Genomic DNA, 20000 nt, shown 5'->3' with positions numbered 1-20000 from the left:
AGGGTATGGAATGCCTCCTATTGATTGTCAAATGTTTTGTTACGATTTTTGTTGAAATGAAATACAATTAAGGCTTTAATGGAAGATGGCGCCTAAAGGCGTTTACAGAGGATTCGTAGTACCAATCACACAAACAAATATAAACGTGAGAATCAAGCAGAAACTCGTTAAACATTAAAGTGATTGTAAGAAAAAACAACAACAACAACAACAAACGAATAAAAAACAAGAAAATTCAGTAGATGGGAAAGTTTTCATATAAACTTACCTGAAAGAACAATTTTAGGTATCGAGGGTTTAGAACAAACCAAAACCAGCCAACAAACACAAACGCACAACCAAAAATACCGCGGTTAGCCACGGGAGATAACAATCGAACTCAAAAATCCCTGTGATATCCCTCTTAATTAAAACCTTTTAGCGTAAAATAATTTCATGGGTACCCACCAATTGTGAATATCTCATAGAGAACGACTCCATAGGACCACCTGTAAGACAGAAACACAAACATACGCACACACACGTTTTACTTAGGACTGGGTTGCAAAGATGCATGGTGCAGGGATGGCGCAATGGTGAGAGCACTCGTCTCCCACCAATGTGGCCCAGTTCGATTCCCAGACTCGGTTTAATAGTAATAATAATAATAATAATAATAATAATAATAATAATAATAATAATAATAGTACATTATTATTATTATTATTATTATTATTACTATTAATATTAATATGATAGCACCATACTTCCACAGCTTATGTAAATATAGGTGAAATAAGACTAATGAAAAGAAGATGAAGATGATCCAACGGTACTCCATAGAAATTATAAACACTTAAGATATACAGACGACTGCTAGCTTTCGATAGGATATTATCTAGATGTAAATCCCAATTACTGTAACACGGATCGGACTGAAATGTTACACCCAGCAACTTCAGACTGGGTTTTCTTTCTATAAAAGTCAGTGGAAGTGGTAAAGCCTTAGTGGGTTTGCCTTTAAGAAGTTTCTTCCACGTTTTCTTGAAGTTTAGTTGCATGAGATTAACAGTTGTCCATTCAACAATAGATAAATAGTTAAATCACCAGAAAATTTTACAAGCAAATTTTGATTCGGTGCGATGACTTTGATATCATTGACCATGATACAAAGAAATATATATGGCCTAATGCAGTCCCCTGGAGGACACATCTATTAATGTTTAAATGATTCGTAGCAACACCATCAACAACAAATCCTTGTTTTCTCCTTGTAAAAAACTAATAATATAGGCATCATGTGTGGGTTGAGTTTGCTGGTTCTCTACTATGCACAGAAAGGTTTTTCTCAGGACATTCCGGTTTTCCCTGGCTCTCCTCAAAAACCAATATTTGACTTGATATGCTTTGATTGTTGATTTCAGTCTGCAGTGTCCCCAATCTGTGCTCCATCCCTAGAACGACTACACACGTAAATAAAGTTCATTCCTTTTCTTTCCTTTACTCAAATAAAGTATCAATCGAATTGAGTTTGAAAAGAATCGCTTTCCTCTTAGGCGTTAACATTATTGCATTTCCTGACCTGATACAATTGTGTCTTAGGCACGAAATACTTCAAAATTCTGGAAATGTAATCGTCAAAAGCACATACACATCACTTTTGCTTGACAGATTTGCAGGATCTCCAAAGAGTATCTCAGGTGCCGTCCACTTTACTGGTATACAGCCCTAGGGAGAAAACAGCATTGCATTTTCGTGTTAAAAACAGAAAGTCAAAGAGGTACACAGGGAACAATGTGAAAGGGAATCCATCAATAATGTAACCCACCTTTTTGGCATTGCCATGTCCATATTTAAAGTTCTGGTAAGATAGCCCAAAATCAGTGACCTTGCACACACGGTTTTGATCAAGAAGTACATTTCGTGCTGCAAGATCACGGTGAATAATCTACAAAAAGCAGATAATATGTTCTGTAATCCCACCTGTAATGAAGAGGTGCGATTTGCATTTCCCTATCAACAAGAGGGCTGCAAGCGGGTCCAAAGTTAAAGCTTACTCGAAATGACTCAGAGGAAGTTAACGAGACTTAAATTTTGGAAAAAAATTAGTAGGTATTATTACTATACATTGATTAGCTATAAGCAGGCAGCTAATTCTTGCCTGCTCTGTTTCTACTACGTCAAACCTAAAGACAATAGATTTTATATACGTAGAATTGACGTCATACATACAGACAATAGTTTTATGCATGCAGAAGTGACGTCACCTGACACACTAACCAGCAGAGAAGAGGAAAGAAAAACTCTGCCAACCGCAGATACATTCTTTAATTTGCCGCTCATCCAAAGAAATGGATGAGTCAGTCCACTTGTCTTTACAAGTGCAGCTCAGGAATATGCACAATAAAACAATTATTGGATTCGGTTTTCGCATGATAGCGATAATTATCAAGGCCTCTGTTTGAGTTATCCGCCTTCGGCTTCGGCAGATAACACAAACTTTGGCCTTGATATTATCGCAATCACGCGAAAACCGAATCCAATAATTGTTAATTAACTAATACGATTAGAAAATAACGTAGTCTGTTCGAGCTATAGCCAAAGTTCCCCGATTACTGACTTAAAATGATGACTGTTGTATTATCATGACGACCACGGCGGGGGCAGATCACACTATGTAATATCAAGGCATGGATCGGTGCATGGTCCCCCAGCGTTATCCCAATGTAGAAAACCCAGTGTTTGAAGCACGCGCTAGTACGTGTCACCCACAGCAATTCATTTCTTTTCGATATAAGAATATCATAAATGGATTACACATTTTCGTCTACATAATGTTAAACACTATAAGCAGTAAGCATATCGCATTATGCATTTCGTAGATACAATCTTAATCTGTGGAAAGATTACAATAAGCAACAGTAATATCATATTTTACGACATGCTTGTTTCGTGTCACATACCCCTCTGGATGCCAGGAACACCATTCCAGTAGCAATCTGGTTTGAAAATGACATTAGGTCATAGGTCTTCAGTGGCGCTACTTCTAGTTTTCCGTGATAATGTTTGTCGGAAATTCCACGGCTTTTTCTCAGGTACCCCAGAAGATCCCCACAGGGTAAGTACTCCATGATCAAAATTGGGTGTACTGTGAAGGTTACACAGAGTTTGGACAACTTCTATAATGCTACATTCAAACTGTTAACTTCTCGGAAAGGTGGATATGGGCTCTATCATTATTACGTTTAGATGCTTTTAAGAAGTAAACAAATAAAGCAGTATTTGCGTGGCTCTGTGTTGGAAGATCAAAGTTTGGCCAACCAACTCTGTCAGCATCGCATATTAGCGGCTCACCTTGAATGAGCAGAGAGGATGAGAATGAAGAAAAGGGCGAATATCTACACATTCCCCCAAGTTAAAGGTTATGTTACCCAAGAATAAATGTAAAAGTGAGAAAGAGAAAAAGAGAAATGAATTAAATAATAATAATATTTAAAAAAAAAACATTAATCAACGTTACTCGTAATTTCCACATATTTGTATTATTTCTCTGTATGATTGAAAAAATGTGTGAAGAACTTTCTATGAAGAAAGTACAGTGATTAAGAGATGATTTAAAATTTATAACATATGTTTAAAGATAAAATATACAATTGTCATGCAAAATGTACAATACCTTTCAAAAAAAAATAAAATAAATAATAATAATAATAATAATAATAATAATAATAATTGCAAATAAAAATAAATAACCAAAGCCTCCAATACTTTCTTGTATGAAGAGTCTCCAAGTGGGTTCTCTTTAGAACTGTGAAATCAGGCACATGACCGTTTTATATAGCCAAAACAAATGTCGTATCTTTTGTCATTATTCCATGGCATTGCTTTGATGATTCACCTTTTTTTTTGGAAAATTCTTTTGTTTTTCTGTTTCTTGACCTTATGCTATGCAATTGTTGGAATTGAACTTGACGTTAAGAGGGTTTAATTTGTTCCCGGGAAATGTGGTGAAAACGGCCATTTTTTCATTACTCATGTAAAACGGCAAAAATGGGCTAGAATTTCCCAAACAATTTGCTTAAATAGACAAATTTAGCCCTAAATATCATCGACTGATAAGGTTTTCACGAGCGGTCTTGTACTATTGGTGCAAATTTCTCATAGCTGTTTCTATTTAGCAGTTGCAATAACATCCTTACTTTGGGTGGTGACACAGCCAATGAATTGAACAATATTCGGTTGAGGGCTGTCTCCAATAACTTTGCCCAACCCGATTTCTCTCATCAGAGCGGCTTTTCCTTCATCTCCAGATGTGGCTACAACAAATGACACCAGGGTACAATCAGATTGGACACATGACTTGAGCGGTGTTTCATGGATTTCTACCTCCTTGGTCATGAACTATTAAGAAAACGGTTGTTTTTCCAAGACTTGTTTTTGTCTCATTTTCTTTACGTCATGAGGCATTGTGATAAAAGTAAGTCCATTTTTCCGGTTGTTCCTTCGGATAGGAGGCTTATATCGATGGAAGCCGATGGTGCGCTTCTTACCCTCCCTCCATTTGTCAGTGCTCCATTTTACAGGTAATTAGAGCTACAGCTACACAAATTAAATGAAGGTGTTAAAACATGCAGACATTTAAGTCGCTGAGAATCGAACTTGTGTCCTTTGGCTGTCAAAGACGCGCACCAGTCAATTAAGCTACGCCTGCACCTGATTCAGTGTTTGGGGTTCCAACGTTTAGGGAGAATCAAATATGCTTGATCGATTCAAATCTCGTATTTTAAACTTCAATTTAGCAATGGAAAATAGGCTTTATAAATGGTTAAAAGCATTATTTATTTATGAATTTTATGAGGAACTTTATCCCTTAATGTGCTGCGAGGGTAAAGATCTGGTGTATTTGAGGCAAGACGTCGCCATGAAAGTTTGAAATAAAAGTTAAAGAACAAAATGTCTTTGCGCACTTGCAATGGATAGGGATCGAGCAGGAGAAAAGGTGTAGGAAACCTGTTAGGAGAAGGTGATCTATTTTGGTAATCTCCGCATTTGTTTCGAGGTTAAGATAAAGGTGGGTAGATTATGAAAGAGTTGATTGAAAATTGATGATTTTGCTGCACCCTTTCATAAAATATAGCAACGAGGATTGTTTTTCTTTTTTTTGTTACGACATATTTTTATCGTGCATGTTGAACGAGGTTCTGTAAACCTCTACGTGACAGGCAGTTCATTAAAACACATGAGATATTGCAGTGGAAAATTTCCGTGTCCTCTTTAACTAAACGGTATCCGATGGAAACTATAAATTACCAAAGCCGAATCGTACTTACGAGAAAAGCACTTTGCTGCAACAAAACGTATGCCTGGTTTTCCATTTTTACGACTCAAGGTTGCTCGCCAAACTGTTCCAAATGCTCCTGAACCAATGACCTCGTCAAGTGCAATCTGGCGACGTGCTATTTCCCATGCGTCCACTTCAAAATTCAACACCTCCATTTCTTCGGCGTCACCTCGTGATCTTTAATCCAGAAATGTTGAGTGTTAGTTTTCTCATTTTCCAATGGTGGGTTGGTTGCCGCTCGCCAAAACTGTTTTTCATTTTGTCACAGCAAGTTTCCAAAAGCGTAATTGGTTTGCTTATTTGATGCATGAACACTCCCAAGGATGATGCAAATAATGAAGTTCGGACGCCAGAAATCACTTAGCGGTAAGCAAGAGAAAAATCTAGCCCTTGGAATATGTTAATTTTAGGCTATGTCACGAAAACGGGTGTCTGTTCCCCAAGACGTTTGCAAAGTCAAAAGACTTCGAAATGACATTCAGAATTGCAGAAACAGTAAGGTTGGTGTATGATGCCCCAAAACTAGAAACTAACTAAGAAAGACATACTTAATATCCAACATCTGCCATTTACAACGCCAGATAAGTTCACACCATGTATGCTTAATAATCGTGCACTTCTTGGAAAACAGACTTTTGATCTTGAAATATGATTTGTGAAATTCACGTATCCCGGCCAACGCTCCTTCACCCTCTCTCTCTTTCATTTTGTCTTTTGGCAAGAGAGGATGAGGGGACAGTACATCTCCATCGTATATTGGCCTCTTCTAATGATAATTTTTGCAATCTCAATTTAGCCCGTGGTCAAGATGCGCGGCTATTTGTAGGAAGACTCCTGATTGGTTGTCATTGGATGTGCGACCATGGCGCGAAACTAAAAATAGATGAGGCATGGAGATGTGTTGTCTACTCTTGTGGTTAGTTATTACAATGCTGTTTACAGAAGGGGGCGTCATACGTACGGGATACCATGGAGAGCTTACGCACGAGACGTTTGCCAAGTAGCCGAAGAGAAACTGGGTGGAGACCGACGTCCGTGACTTGACTTGCTTGCATTAAGCATGTCACGTTGGTGATCTCGCTAAGACTGAATCAAGATTTGTTTTAGAAAGACAAGAGATATGCTTTTTAAAAGTTACAATCAAGGATTGGTACGAGACGATAAACATTTTCTTAATTAATTGATTGTAAGAGAACACGCCTTGAAACCTTCAATTTATCTACACACGCTATAAATTGGATGTGAGATGTCATGGGTAATTCTGAATGGATCCTGAATATAGTAAAATTTTGCCTTCACTACCAAATGAATGAGACGAATACAACAGAGTAGATACAGGGACATATAGGTCAGCAAAGACCTCATACGCCGGTTTATTGTAGGAAAAGGGACAAAACAAATACTGCTCACCATCTCACATGCCACAATGCAGACATGTGTCTCCAGAGACAAACCAATGGACCTCTTTAGCTTGTACGTTTTGTTTTCCCATTTCAGACAACGTGATATTCCCAAGGGAATTTTCCTTTTGTTTTTCATGAGTTATGCATACATATGCACGTGCATAAGACCACATTTGAAAGAAACCGTTCCCTAGAGTAACATCACGTGGCCTGAAATGGGAAAACAAAATGTACAAGCTAAGGAGGTCCATTCACAATAATATAAATTATTGCCACACCACTGGATACAAAAAGCCAAAAGCACTTTGTGGAAAAAAAAAAAAGGAACGTATACCCAACCAACTGTGGTGCCGCTAGCTCCGGGGGCCGAGTTACGATAACGAATCTTGGAAACTAACACCATACTCTTAAATCAAACATAAACTTGGGAAGTGAATTGTTGCTAACTTAGAAAGGTTTTCAAATCGTAACAATCTACTACACATTATCTGACATGTATACCCATAATCCCTTTCGCACGACGTCAATCCTCCTGTCTATGCCGGGAAAATAACTATTTCTGTCTATTAAGCCTCGCTTCATTGCCAGAAATACTATATTTTGCCTTCACTACCAATGAGAGGCATACATGTCGACAGTGTCGTTACAGGAGCGCATAGGTTAAAGACCTCATACATGTTGACAGATAAAGAATGGGCTTGAATTTGGTGTTGAGCGCACGAGTTTACTGAATGGGTTGACACTACAAAGCTAAGGAAAAACCAAGCTTAATCTACAGTCCTAGATTCTTGGAAACCTTAAGCCTCGTTGTAGTTTAGTCCCCGTGCAAGTGCCTGGCTACTCTCTTGGTTCTCCACCTTCAATGCCTCTCATTTACTCTGGAAGTAGCAGCCATGGTTGCGCCAACGGACAGGGTGTTTCTTCACCAAAAGCCTACCTCAAAAATTGCTGAGGATAAAAAAGGAGAAAAGAGGAGACTAAACATTTCACAAAACTAGATCACCTGTAAATATCTTTAGTGAATCAAACATTCTGGAAAGGAAAAATCAACGTCATTAAAACAACTCCTTCGACCTTACGAAAGAATCTCAACAACCTCAAACCAAAACAAACTTCTCAGTAGCCCCCCAGCGCCCTTGAAGGAATAAGCACTTTTTCACAGAATCCCAGTCTTAACAAAATGCGTTGTCACCACTCGTGCCTGGCCGATAAAACTTTGAATTAAACTACGCCAGTTTATCATTGTATATTATACACGCAAAACGGTCAAACTTATGGGGACCCCACACTTCATCTAAGAATTTAAATATGTCGTCATCAGTGATGGTGTTATCATCATCATCTATTATTCTACTTATTTCGTCTGCCACATAGATAAGATCCCTGGGACTCCAATTAAAATCTATGGTGATTCCGTTTAACATATATCACTGAAAAATATTTATTGACAATTTCTGCAATCGAGGGACCCTGGATCTTTTGTTTACAATTGATAAAATAATTATCTGTGAACCATGACGCAGTATGTGATTTCAAATCTTCTGCAAACGCATCAAGCGACAAGTACCGGAACTTTCTTTGCTCTCAGCTTCAGACCAATTCTGATTAAACACCTTTACCTCGGTAACGACTACACCACCACATTCTACGCTGGATGCGTCAGAATACCCTAATCTAGATGGCCTCTATTTAACCGGCCACATTGGAATGTCATTGCATTTACAAAGGATCGCTTGCCAGAATTCTAACTCAACGCCATCACTTGACTTAATTTTACATGATCAAGCCACGATTGAGCAGATTAAATTAGTGCGTACAGATTTCTCGACATCAACATAGATACGTTGCATACATGGATGGGTCGCCGTATTCCTACTTAAAGACCATTAATGTCAACAAGAAGGCTCGAGATTCTTTTGTCCGTGGCGCAAGAATACAATCGGCGGTGTTAATTTCCGTGTGACACGACAATCGTCTGACATGACCTCCAAACACTCTATTCTTCGATAGGCAAGGAACCAAATTTCAACAAATTAGCGTGATCTTTCGAGCTACATATATTAATTAGTGAGACGTAACGACTCGCTCCCAAACCGTCATCAAAGAACAAAACGATTGGTTTTCCTTCTCTGGGCAACTTTTCACCAAAAGGTTTTAATTTTTTTGAGAAAATGTTGGGAGCCAAGGACAGCCCAAAAGGCAAAACAGTTAACATGAGATGATCTGGCAGTACCGACTTCATATTTCCAAGCAAGGGCTAGAAACTTTCTGCGTTCAAGGATAATATCTATGCGGAGATACCCCTAAGAACGTCTTTGGTAACCAAAATGCCTTCCCACTCAGGCTTGAACTTACTTCTTGCACAGGTGGTGGTTTTCTGTCCAGGCTTTATCACTTAAAGCAATTTTATGGTACCATATCAAACACCAATTATTGCTGAAAAGATTTGGTCATTTTAGTTGAAATAAAAAAGTTACCATGGAAACAAGAAAGCCCTGCAAAAACACCCAATATATATCTTGGCTTTAGCTGCTCATATCTCAAAAACGAACTCGGTGACCCTCATTTTTGTTTCTGAAATGTTATCTGTGCAGCGAATTTAGAGGCACCTTAAATAATTGAAAATTTAAGGTAGCTCTAAATCCGCTCCACAGATTTCTTTTTACAATTTGCTGAGAGTTTCTTCTTGACCTGCTGAACAGTTTTGTGCATTAATTAAAAAAAAAAAAAAAGGAATCGGGGTCACCGAGTTCGTTTTTCAGATATGAGCAACTAAATCCAAAATATAGGGTGCTTTTGCAAAGCTTTTCTGTTGCCTTGATAACTTGTTACGTCAAAAAAATGATTTCCTCTTATTTAGCAATAATTGATGTTTCACATGGTACCATAACATTTCTGCTAAGTGATAAATTTTGTGGTGTCAATCCTTCTATTAAGAACTATTCTTTCAAGTATTGATACCCTTTTGAGCCACCTTTAAGCAAATTACTTTGGTAAATGACAGGAAATATAAAGTTGATAGTCCAGTGTATACGCAGGAATAAAAGAAAATTAAAATCAATGAAATTAATAGAGTTATTCCACATCAAATGAACTTACCTTTCCGCGTTTTTGTTTTCATTTCACCACGGACAGCAAATACCCAGCTTTGACCTTTTTGACTTGATGTTTGGGACGTGTGAAGTCATTTATAAAATCACTTCCGATCAACGTCCGTGTTGAGAAAAACATCTCGTGCATAAGCTCTCTACTTAGCTAATGTCTAGTGTAGCGCGTTGTAGTGCAGTGCAGTATATTGTAAAGAAGGGTTGTATTGTGGAGTATTGGGTTAAAAAAAAAAAACGTTGTCTACAAATAATGACAAATAAATGAATAAGAGATGAATTGCTTACGAGATAGAAAACGGGAAAAGGAAATCGAATAGAGGGTAAAATCGTCCTTATACAAAAACACAAGCAATAGAAAGAGCGGTAGAAGAGCTTGGTTGGACTTAAAGAGGATCAATCTAATTTTGTGGGATGAGGAAAGGCTTGTCGTTAACCCGTCTGCACCAGTTTTTGAGACATTTTTTTTCTTGTTTTTAAGGATCATTAAGTCATTTCTATCTCACTGGAAACATATATTACGACCGAATTTCGAAGTCTGTCGAGATTCTATTATTACCGTTTACGTTCACTTTAGACAAATGAGCAGTATATGAGATCAGAACGACTGAGCAAAGGTCTCTATTTCATTTAAAGTGCATTATTGTGTATTACAAGTGGGTTAGCGAATGTGAGAGAATGGTTAACACATATCGAATGAAAGGTATTACAATTGAACCCACTGGGAACTCGGAAAAATCCGAGCTCCAGATGGGCGCCGAGTTGCCAGTGGGTGCAATTGTAATACCTTTCATTTGATATGTGTTAACCATTCTCTCACATTCGCTCACTTTGGTGGTTGGTTGACCGCATCGTTCACAGAAATACAGGCAACTGGATTTCAATGATGCTCTCAATGTGACTGCGCAATGGACTTATGAGCTATGCATTCAGTCGCTATTTGACTCTATGGCTGCGTGATGCAGCTCGAGTCAAATATCCACATTTCACCCTTCCTCACCATAGAGTCTCCAGTAGCTCAGTGGTTAGAGTATCCGTATTAGATCACGGAGGGTCGTGCACATTTCACCCTTTCTCACCATTCAGTCACCAGCAGCTCAGTGTTTAGAGCTTCCGTACAAGATCACGGAGGGTCGTGGGTTCCAATCCCATCTGGGTCTCGGATTTTTCCGAGTTCCCAGTGGTTTCAATTGTAATATCTTTTTTTGATATGTACAAGTGAGTTAACCTAAAAATAATAATTGACTTACCTCGCTGTGGCTGTTCAGTACAGGGAAGCAAAGATCATAGGAAGAAAAAAAAAAAGGAAATATATAGTTGGTGTGGATAAATAGACCACGTTCTCTAAAGACTGAGATTATAAGACCAAGTAAACATGACTTTATGCCGAAGAGGATGCTGGTAATTGTCATGACAACGAACGAAATCGCGAATGCTTTAGACCTACCACTACTACTACTACTACTACTACTACTACTACTACTACTACTACTACTACTACTACTACTACTACACTAAAAACATAGAGAATAACCTTTTCGATGTATTCCACTGCTCCACGAGATCACAGATGGGTACTGTGACATAGAAACATGCAACACTATTTTACGTAAGATGTGGTGATGTGTACCTGTTATTCGTCGTTTGCAAAGGTACAAGATGATTAATGCTGATAACACCACAGCAGACAAAGGGCCAACGGTGTAGTACCACTTTATAGCTCTGGTAGCTGTAAAAAACATAACCATGCGTGGGTGCAAGCTTTTCGACGCGTAGGATATATGCAATTCGAGGCCGAATTTGGAGTGGCAAAGTTAGTACTCTTCCTCATTTATGAGAGCTTAAAGGAACCAAACGATTTTTCAGATATTGCTATGGACCATATTCATAAATGATTTTTTTCTCTCTGTGCTAATTATCCTCACTAGCCTCGTTAGCAAAGGAAAATTCAAAAGACTTTTTCTGCCAAAGTGAGGCTAGTGAGGATGATCAGCACAAAGACAACAGGAAGATTTTTTTATTGGCCACGATTCATGAATACGGTCAATATGGTATTATCAATTTAAGGGAAAAATTGAAAGGGGCTATGCCACGTTATTTTAGGGTATTTCGGGGACAACTTTAATTAATCATGAGTTCAAAACTCGAAAATGGTAATACCAGGAAATCCTTTACTGATAAAATTATCGTTAAGTCACAAAGAAGATGATTCTGAAAAGAAACGACCTTTATCCTGGTGAAAAACGTCGTGCCGACTTTTTGCAAGATTGACCAAATGCAATCCGTTTGAATGTTGTCCCTTTCTGTCCATCCACGATTCTCTTTCCTTTTGATGTATCTCTTTTATGTTTTTCAACAGTTTTTAGTGGTTATTTTAATGTTTCATTCTAATTTTTGGGCATTTTGGGTGTCATGGAATTACAACATTTTGGGTGACATAGCCCCTTTAAACTTAGCATGCCAAAGACAAGATACATCTCAGTCATGCTTCTCTTCATTTTATCGTGCCAGGATGTCTTCTAACAAGGTAGTGAAAATTGAAACATTCTACTCAAAAACACTTGAGATGTATTAAATATTTTGAATTTTATGACCAAATTAACGAATAATCTTACTTGTATTTACAGACGTTGCTGAAATGATCGTGCGTCACTGGCCACTCGGGCAATTTTAAGAAAGGATAAGAGCCTTTAGGTTTAACTTATTCATCCTTATGTTCTCATTTACACGAGATGTTGAGTCTGTAGTAGCTTGAGATATTTCGTTTTATGTTATATTGCAAAAAATATATTTATACCAATATATATTTAATATCCGGCGAAAATTACATGCTTTACAGGGGCCAGGGCGAAGACGGAATGTGACAACGCAATTGATGTCACCAAAAGATGTTGGTCAACAATTTTTTTATTTTTTAAACCTCTCCTCGCTTATTAGAGCATGAACAATACTCTTTAGTAGTAGCCTCCATCACTCCATCAACTTGACTGCATTTTTTCATGCTTATTCGCTCAATTACAGCAAGCGTGTTATCGCATAATCAGATGATGTGGAGGCCCACTCCCCACAATCAAGTTTAAATTAAAAAAAACAAACAAACAAACAAACACACAAACAAAACTAGAGACCGGCAGATAGCAAACGCTGATCGAGGCGGGCTTAAGGATAGCTGTCAAGTAGAAGAAAGAAAAACAAAAGTAAAAGGTACGAATCCTAAGACACCTAGATACACTCTAGATACACGATGGAGGTTCTACGGTTAGATACCCTTGGGAATGGACAAAGACAGTAGTGCTACCATGAAAGGAAAGGACTAGATCTTGCTGCACTAGTTTGTGGCAGATCAGCCAACTCATGAATCATAAGTTAGTCTGTTACCCCAGATGATTCACTTAAAGACACTTAAGTCATTTGGCAATACATTACTCACCTCCTGGATAAATAACGTATTTTTAACAGGCTAGACCGTGGAACAGAGACCTTTGAAAGGAACAAAGAACTTAATCACAACACTTTAAACAACCTACCTAGGACTGTCCTGACTTTTGGATTTGTAGCCTTTTGGAGCCCTATCGAAAAAGAATTCAGAAAACTCAACTTTTATTTTCATTTTATTGTTGGGAATGAGTTCTCCAACGAAACAGGTATTGCTTTAACTCCACAACCATAATTGGCAAACTCCTATTTCAACCCTTTGTTTTTACATATTCAGGACTGTTTTCAACCCGTGCAAGCAAAAATTCTGTCAACCAGTGGCTCAGTTGGTTGAGCACCGGGCTGTCACGCGGGAGGTCGTGAGTTGAACTCCGGACGGACCAACACTCAGGGTCTTTAAATAACTGAGGAGAACGTGCTGCCTTTGTAATTACATCTGCAAATGGGTAGACTATCTAGTCTTCTCGGATAAGGACGATAAGCCGGAGGTCCCGTTTCCGACCCCTCAATGTTCATAATCCTGTGGGACGTAAAAGAACCCGCACACTTGTCGCAAAGAGTAGGGCATATAGTTCCCGGTGTTGTGGTCTGTCTTCTGTGGTATATCATGGTTGGGAGGGCAAATGCTCGGAGATATTAGCTACACCAAGCTACTCTAAAAATCCGAGGGTAAATAAAGATGTATGATATGTATGATATGGCAATGCTTGAACTAAAATATCTGGACGATTACATGGACGATGGCGAATTGAAATTATATGCTAACCGCGGCTGTTAAAGGTACTAAATAAATAATGAGCGAATTTTGCATAATGAATGAGTCACCAGTAATCAGATCCCTGTTTATACACAAAGGGTTCTGGGATCGCCAGGGAGACAAACATTGCAAGGCGCTGCAAGAAAATGTAGAGCGGAAATTTATTTCGAAGTCCAAAAAACGATTATCGAGAGAGATCAACGGGTTTTTCGACACTGTTTTATCACAAATCGATTTGGGCAATGTTGATACGTGGCAAGTGTAAATTTTTGTTTGAATAACCGTGAAATATGAGATAACATTTACTGAAGAGCTTCCTTGCTTGCGTAAGGTTTATTTTGAAATGTTGACATCGCGTCCTGGTCTCAAAATATTTCAAAATTTGGTATAAATCTGAAGCAAGTAACTCAATAGAGCTATTTCAGTTGTATTTTCGTGAGTATAAGCTGTTTTCCTATTAGACTTAACCAATAGAGGATGATGTGAAGTGCTAGTTTTCTACTCATATGAACCATGTGAGCGTTAACTGAGCCCTGCTAATAGAAATGAGCCCACACAAGGACAGAGAAAAACTCTGACCAGGGTGGGTATTGAACCCACGACCTTCGGGTTAGATCACCGCTCCTCTACCAACTGAGCTACAAGGTCAGACAGGAGCAGGTAGTGGGAATTTAAGATGTCAATGTCACGACAATGACTATGTACAAGTACAAGGAAGGGTTAAGTAGTTACAAACGTTGGCCGAGTAGCACTTACATTTCAACAGGCTTAACTATTAGAGGGTGATGAAAAGTGCTAGTTTTCTACCCATATGAACCACGTGAGCGCTAGTTCCCACCCTGGTCAGAGTTTTTCTCTGTCCTTGTGTTGGCTCATTTCCATTAGTAGGGCTAACGCTCGCATGGTTCATATGGGTAGAAAACTAGCACTTCACATCTTTCTTTAATAGTTAAGTCTGTTGAAATATAAGTGATAAACGGGCAACGTTTGCAAAAACCTAAACCTTCCTTGTACTTGTACATACTCATTGCCGTGACATTGACATCTTAAATTCCAACGACCTGCTCCCGTTTGACCTTAGAGCTCAGTCGGTAGAGCAGCGGTGATCTAATCCGAAGGTCGTGGATTCAATTCCCAGGGCCTATTTCTATTAGTAGGTCTAACGCTCACATGGTTCATATGGGTAGAAAACTAGCACTTCACATCACCCTCGAGTAGGCAAGTCTGTTGAAATTTAAGTGCTACACGGTCAACGTTTGCAAAAACGTAACTCTTCCTTGTTTTCTTACTAGTTACGTCTTGCTTAAATGAATTATGGCTTCTGGAAATTTTGCCTCCTCCAAAGAAAGAAGCCGTTGTCAGAGACTGCAGAGAAGATGGAAATTGTATTTACAGAGCTATTAATCTCTGGAGGGATCAAATCAGCGACGCGAAAGATGAGGAAATCGAACGTCAATTTCTAGTTTGATTGAAATAATCCAACGGTTTTTGAGCCGCTACGTACTATTTTCTTCATACTCTGTGGGTACATGTATCCCTGAATCATTTTAATGTATTACGATGATTATGCTCAAGCAAACCATATTTCAATCTCCTAATCTGTCTCGAGGAAGCTGTTGTAATGCTACTTTTCCAGAGAGTACAACATTCTCTGTTTCAATTGATTTCGATAAAACTGGGAATTCATATGCCTCAAGTGTTAAACAACATTTTCCTTCCGTCAAGTATTTCACTGGATCCAAGGAAACTTGTCAAGCTTCAAATTCAAACAATACGTGAAAAGTGTCATCTTTATATACTAGTTCTCTGTATATCTGATCCTTGGAGCAGGTCTTTAAGGTTTACTCTCTTAATCGTATTCTTTTATGTACAAAGTTGGTCGGTAGGACATTCAGAGGTTCTGTAACCTTGTACAAAATGATTTGAACAGACCTTCGTACTCACTGAAACGTTAAACATTAATATCTCTAGCCAGCCAACGACAACGTGATGAAGAATCTTCTGCTTTTCTGAATACTTTCGATCTTGGTCACAAACCACACAGCACAATGATCGCCACCAGGCATATTTGCAATATTATTTGATTTGCTGAGTTTAGAAACAGGCCAAAAGCTAGCCCGCTATACACGCGTAAATACAACTGAAACGGGTTTATTGAGTTCTTGCCTCATATGTAATAAGTAGAATTTTAAAATCAATTCGGGCTCTGATTGGCAGCCAGTGCAGTGTTTGTAGAACAGGTGTCACATGCTCCTGTTTCTGTGCGCCTGCTACAAGCCTGGCTGCAGCATTTTGTATGTAAAGCCATAACTTTCTTATGTGGTCATTCGTTATTGTGATGTGGTTATGTGGTTTCATCATTATGTGATGTAGTTTAACCATTACGTGATGTGGTTTTGCCATTATGTGATGTGGTTTCACCATTATGTGATGTGGTTTCACCATTATGTGATGTGGTTTCACCATTACGTGATGTGATTTTGTCATTATGTCATGTGGTTTCAGTCTCTTATGTGATGTAGTTTCATCGTTAGGTGATCCGGTTTCGTCATAATTTCATTTCTTCGTTCCGTGTTGTGGTTTGTTCATTATGTGATGCGGTTTTGTCATAGGCTACGTCCACATACCCGGCAGCCGGGAGTCTGAAATTCGCATATAATTTTCCCAAAATTTCTCATTGATTTCTTCAAAAAGGATAAGACATTTGTTTACAAACCTCAAGCGATTCCAAAAATTGCCTTGGCTTTGAGATGGAAGCAGCTGTTGTGCAACATAAAGAGGCCGATGGGATAAAAGCGCTATTGAAACTGAGAATAACTATTTATTCGATTGCAAAATACATCCAGTAAGACTACAGACTCTCTTTATTCCTGCATGGATATTGATTACTCTCAGCACAAAAGATGGAAGATTTTCGTAAAAGGACAAGGCGAATTTCAGTCTGCCTGGTACTTAGTATTTTGAAAGCCGTACCTGTGAGTCACGAATTTACAGTGATCGATTAAATTTTATTTCAGCTCGGAGAATTCGTCTCCTAAATCGGAAGACCTTTATTTCGAATCGCTTGGTATTTCCGAACAAACACCAAATGCTCCGGGGCAGTTTCATTGATGTTTTCCAAGGATAATATTAGAGTCTTATTAGAGAGCTGCTTCAGTGCGTCACGAATATTCAAAATCAACAGTGAATCAACAATGTGACTTCACTGTATCCCCAAGATCGAAGGCTGCTTCTATTTCAAAGCCAGGGCAATGTTTGGAATCGCTTGAGGTTTGAAAACAAATTTCTTATCCTCTTTGAAGAAATCATTGAGAAATTTCGGAAAAATTATATGCGAATTTCAGACTCCCAGGTACCTAGTATTTTGAAAACCGTACCCGGCTGCCGGGTATTTGGACGTAGCCTACGACAAAACCGTATCGCATAACGAACAAACCACAACACGCAACGAAGAAATGAAATTATGACGAAACCGGATCACATACGATGAAACCACATTACATAATTGTGAAATCACGTCACATAATGGTGAAACCCCCATCACCTAATGACAAAACCACATCACGTAATGGTGAAACCACATCACATAATGGTGAAACCACACCACATAATCATGAAACCACATCACATAACCATAAAACCACATCACATAATCATGAAACCACATCACATAATTACGAATGACCACATAAGTAAGTTATGGCTTCCATGATTTTGCACGTGCTGTAATTTGTTTATCCCTTTATCTGGCAACCCTAGTTGCGAGATCACATCGCCCAGAATGCCGCGACACATCCGGGTACTTTTTATGAGCGCCGGCGCTAAAATTCAAAATTGATTAGAGAAAGGTGCGCGTGATAACAAAGAATATGGCCAATAAGCGGCTACCAGCGTGTACGTTTTCCTGTTTCACGGACATATTAATTCCCCTGGCCAAGTACCAGCATATGGAATTTGTAGAGAAGGATCAATAAATGATTCTGAACAAAAATTTGTTTTTTAAGGTCTCTACAAGTATTATCAAATTTGCTTTGAAAATCGACTATTTTGGGAGCTTTGTAGTATGGAAGCTGTACTATAAGCGGAATATTCCGACGAGCTGATCGGTTAAGTTTACGGCCAGCATATGGAAAAGTTAGTACCGGGTGTCAGGAAAGCTCCTGCAAATTTTCGCTGGTTTGCGACAGCTACAAGTACTTTCGAAATGCGGTTTTCTGAACGCACTCGTCAACCTTCCGCAAATTTGCCTTTCGGAGGCTGTTCGGGAGAATGGTTGACTGATTTTGAAACTCCCGCGAGTAATAATAATATGAAAAACTCCGCCTCCCAAAACAATAGCACGCAAATTAGCCCATTACAAGCTCCGCTGATTTTGGAAAGATAACCATGGGCAACGTTTACTCCAAAAAGCTTCATTTCAACACGTTGTTTTATACAGCAAAAATTCAGATCAACTAAGAAATTTCGATTTTAATGATGTGTTCCGTTCAAGAAAAACAGCGTGTTGACCGGGAGCTCTTATCAGAGCTCACAGAATCCCCGGTCAATCCTGCCTTCCTCAACATGATCCAGCCATTGATAGGTGGACCCCCTATTTTATCTTCAAATAAACGGAGAAGTACTTTGGGAATGGCGAAGACTCAAACAGCAAAGCCAAGTGTTCGATGCCCTCCAGTTCAACTTGCAGAAAATCGGTTACATGTTACCGTCGTGTTGCCGCGTCAGCGTGGATAGAATTTTGAATAATTATCTCACAAACAATGGACAACAATGTTACGCGTCGCTTGCCTTTTCTTTTTTGTTTGGCTCGGCTCGGTTTCAAACATAAATGCCATTTATTTTATTTTCCTCACCGTCTTACGAATAGAAAAGACCTGTGTTGTCTTTAAAATTCTCGACCAACGTGCAGACTACCCTGAAACCGATCGAGTAAAAGACTTAATCTAATGAATTGCTTTTACCGGCCGAGCGGTAAAAAAGGACAACAATGAAATAGAAGCAATTGTTTCGCGCACCGCACTTTCACTTTGGCTACGCTTAGAAAGAAGAATGTTTTGTGGGAAAACATTTGGCTGCCGCACTCAGACCATTCCGAGTGTGACATGTCAAAAAAAAATAAGAAGAACGAGAATGTTCTTGCACACGACTTTGTTGACAAAACCGTTTGTGAAAAGCGTGTGCCGCCTTTCAATTAGAGCTATTGCTACTTCACATTAGATCTTTTGATTGACAGTCACCGATTCATTAACGAGTAGAGTCGGAATTCCGAAATCTTTATCTATACAATAACTATTCCGCACATTGAAAAACTGGGCTCTGTAAGTACATGTCGCCCAAGACAATAGCATTCTGGGCGATGACCATTACACGAGTCTCATCAAGACGTTACAAACCTGTGCACAAGTCTAACACAACTTTCTTGGTCCAGATGGTGCATCCACTGATGTTAATGACCAGAATATCTTGTAAATTGGAAAATCGAGATGTAAACTCTGTAAAGTGGACAAGTTCACTTTTATCCGGGTTACATGTGAGGCCGTTACTAGTGCACGAGATCACTATGTCATTAATGCACAACTCCGGCTTGGATAAGGCAATAGGGCGCTGATCAGATGAACCAATAGTAATATAAAGTTGTGTGTCATCTGCACACATCATTGCATCTAGTTCGTGTGCATGAATCACATCTTCCAAAGGCGCAAAGAACAGAAGAGAAGAGGGCCTAGTACCGATCCTTGCGGGACTCCATATAGCAGAATTTTATCAGACGAATCAACTTCCTGAATTCTAACCAATCGTGTTCTGTTTGAAAGATACGATCTGAACCAATTCAAAACTGTTCCGGATATACCATGTCGATGTTGTAGCCTTTGGACGGGCCTTTGGAGCAGAAGTTCATGGTCGATAGTGTCGAAAGCGGCCGACATATCTAGCATAACCAAAACCACCTCCTGTTTATTGTCAATAGCACTTTGGATGTC

At 38.9% G+C, this 20000-nt stretch overlaps 1 protein-coding gene across 1 annotated transcript in view; it reads right to left on the bottom strand.

The window, feature by feature from the left end:
• LOC137988057 (receptor-type tyrosine-protein phosphatase F-like) overlaps positions 1 to 20000 on the bottom strand; it is a 41387-nt gene that overhangs the window by 84 nt on the left and 21303 nt on the right. The window contains exons 11-20 of the mRNA XM_068834118.1: positions 13355 to 13396; positions 11458 to 11556; positions 11078 to 11087; positions 5310 to 5497; positions 4179 to 4295; positions 2943 to 3127; positions 1808 to 1927; positions 1631 to 1707; positions 448 to 488; positions 1 to 17 (exon numbers count right to left, since the gene is read on the bottom strand). The exon at positions 1 to 17 is cut by the window's left edge and continues 84 nt beyond it. Of these exons, the coding sequence (XP_068690219.1) occupies positions 1 to 17; positions 448 to 488; positions 1631 to 1707; positions 1808 to 1927; positions 2943 to 3127; positions 4179 to 4295; positions 5310 to 5497; positions 11078 to 11087; positions 11458 to 11556; positions 13355 to 13396 (896 nt within the window). The remainder of the gene's footprint in view (positions 18 to 447; positions 489 to 1630; positions 1708 to 1807; positions 1928 to 2942; positions 3128 to 4178; positions 4296 to 5309; positions 5498 to 11077; positions 11088 to 11457; positions 11557 to 13354; positions 13397 to 20000) is intronic.

The sequence above is a fragment of the Montipora foliosa genome, unplaced genomic scaffold, assembly GCF_036669935.1.
Source record: "Montipora foliosa isolate CH-2021 unplaced genomic scaffold, ASM3666993v2 scaffold_404, whole genome shotgun sequence".
Lineage (NCBI taxonomy): Eukaryota > Metazoa > Cnidaria > Anthozoa > Scleractinia > Acroporidae > Montipora > Montipora foliosa.
This window is presented reverse-complemented; position numbering and strand designations above follow the sequence as displayed.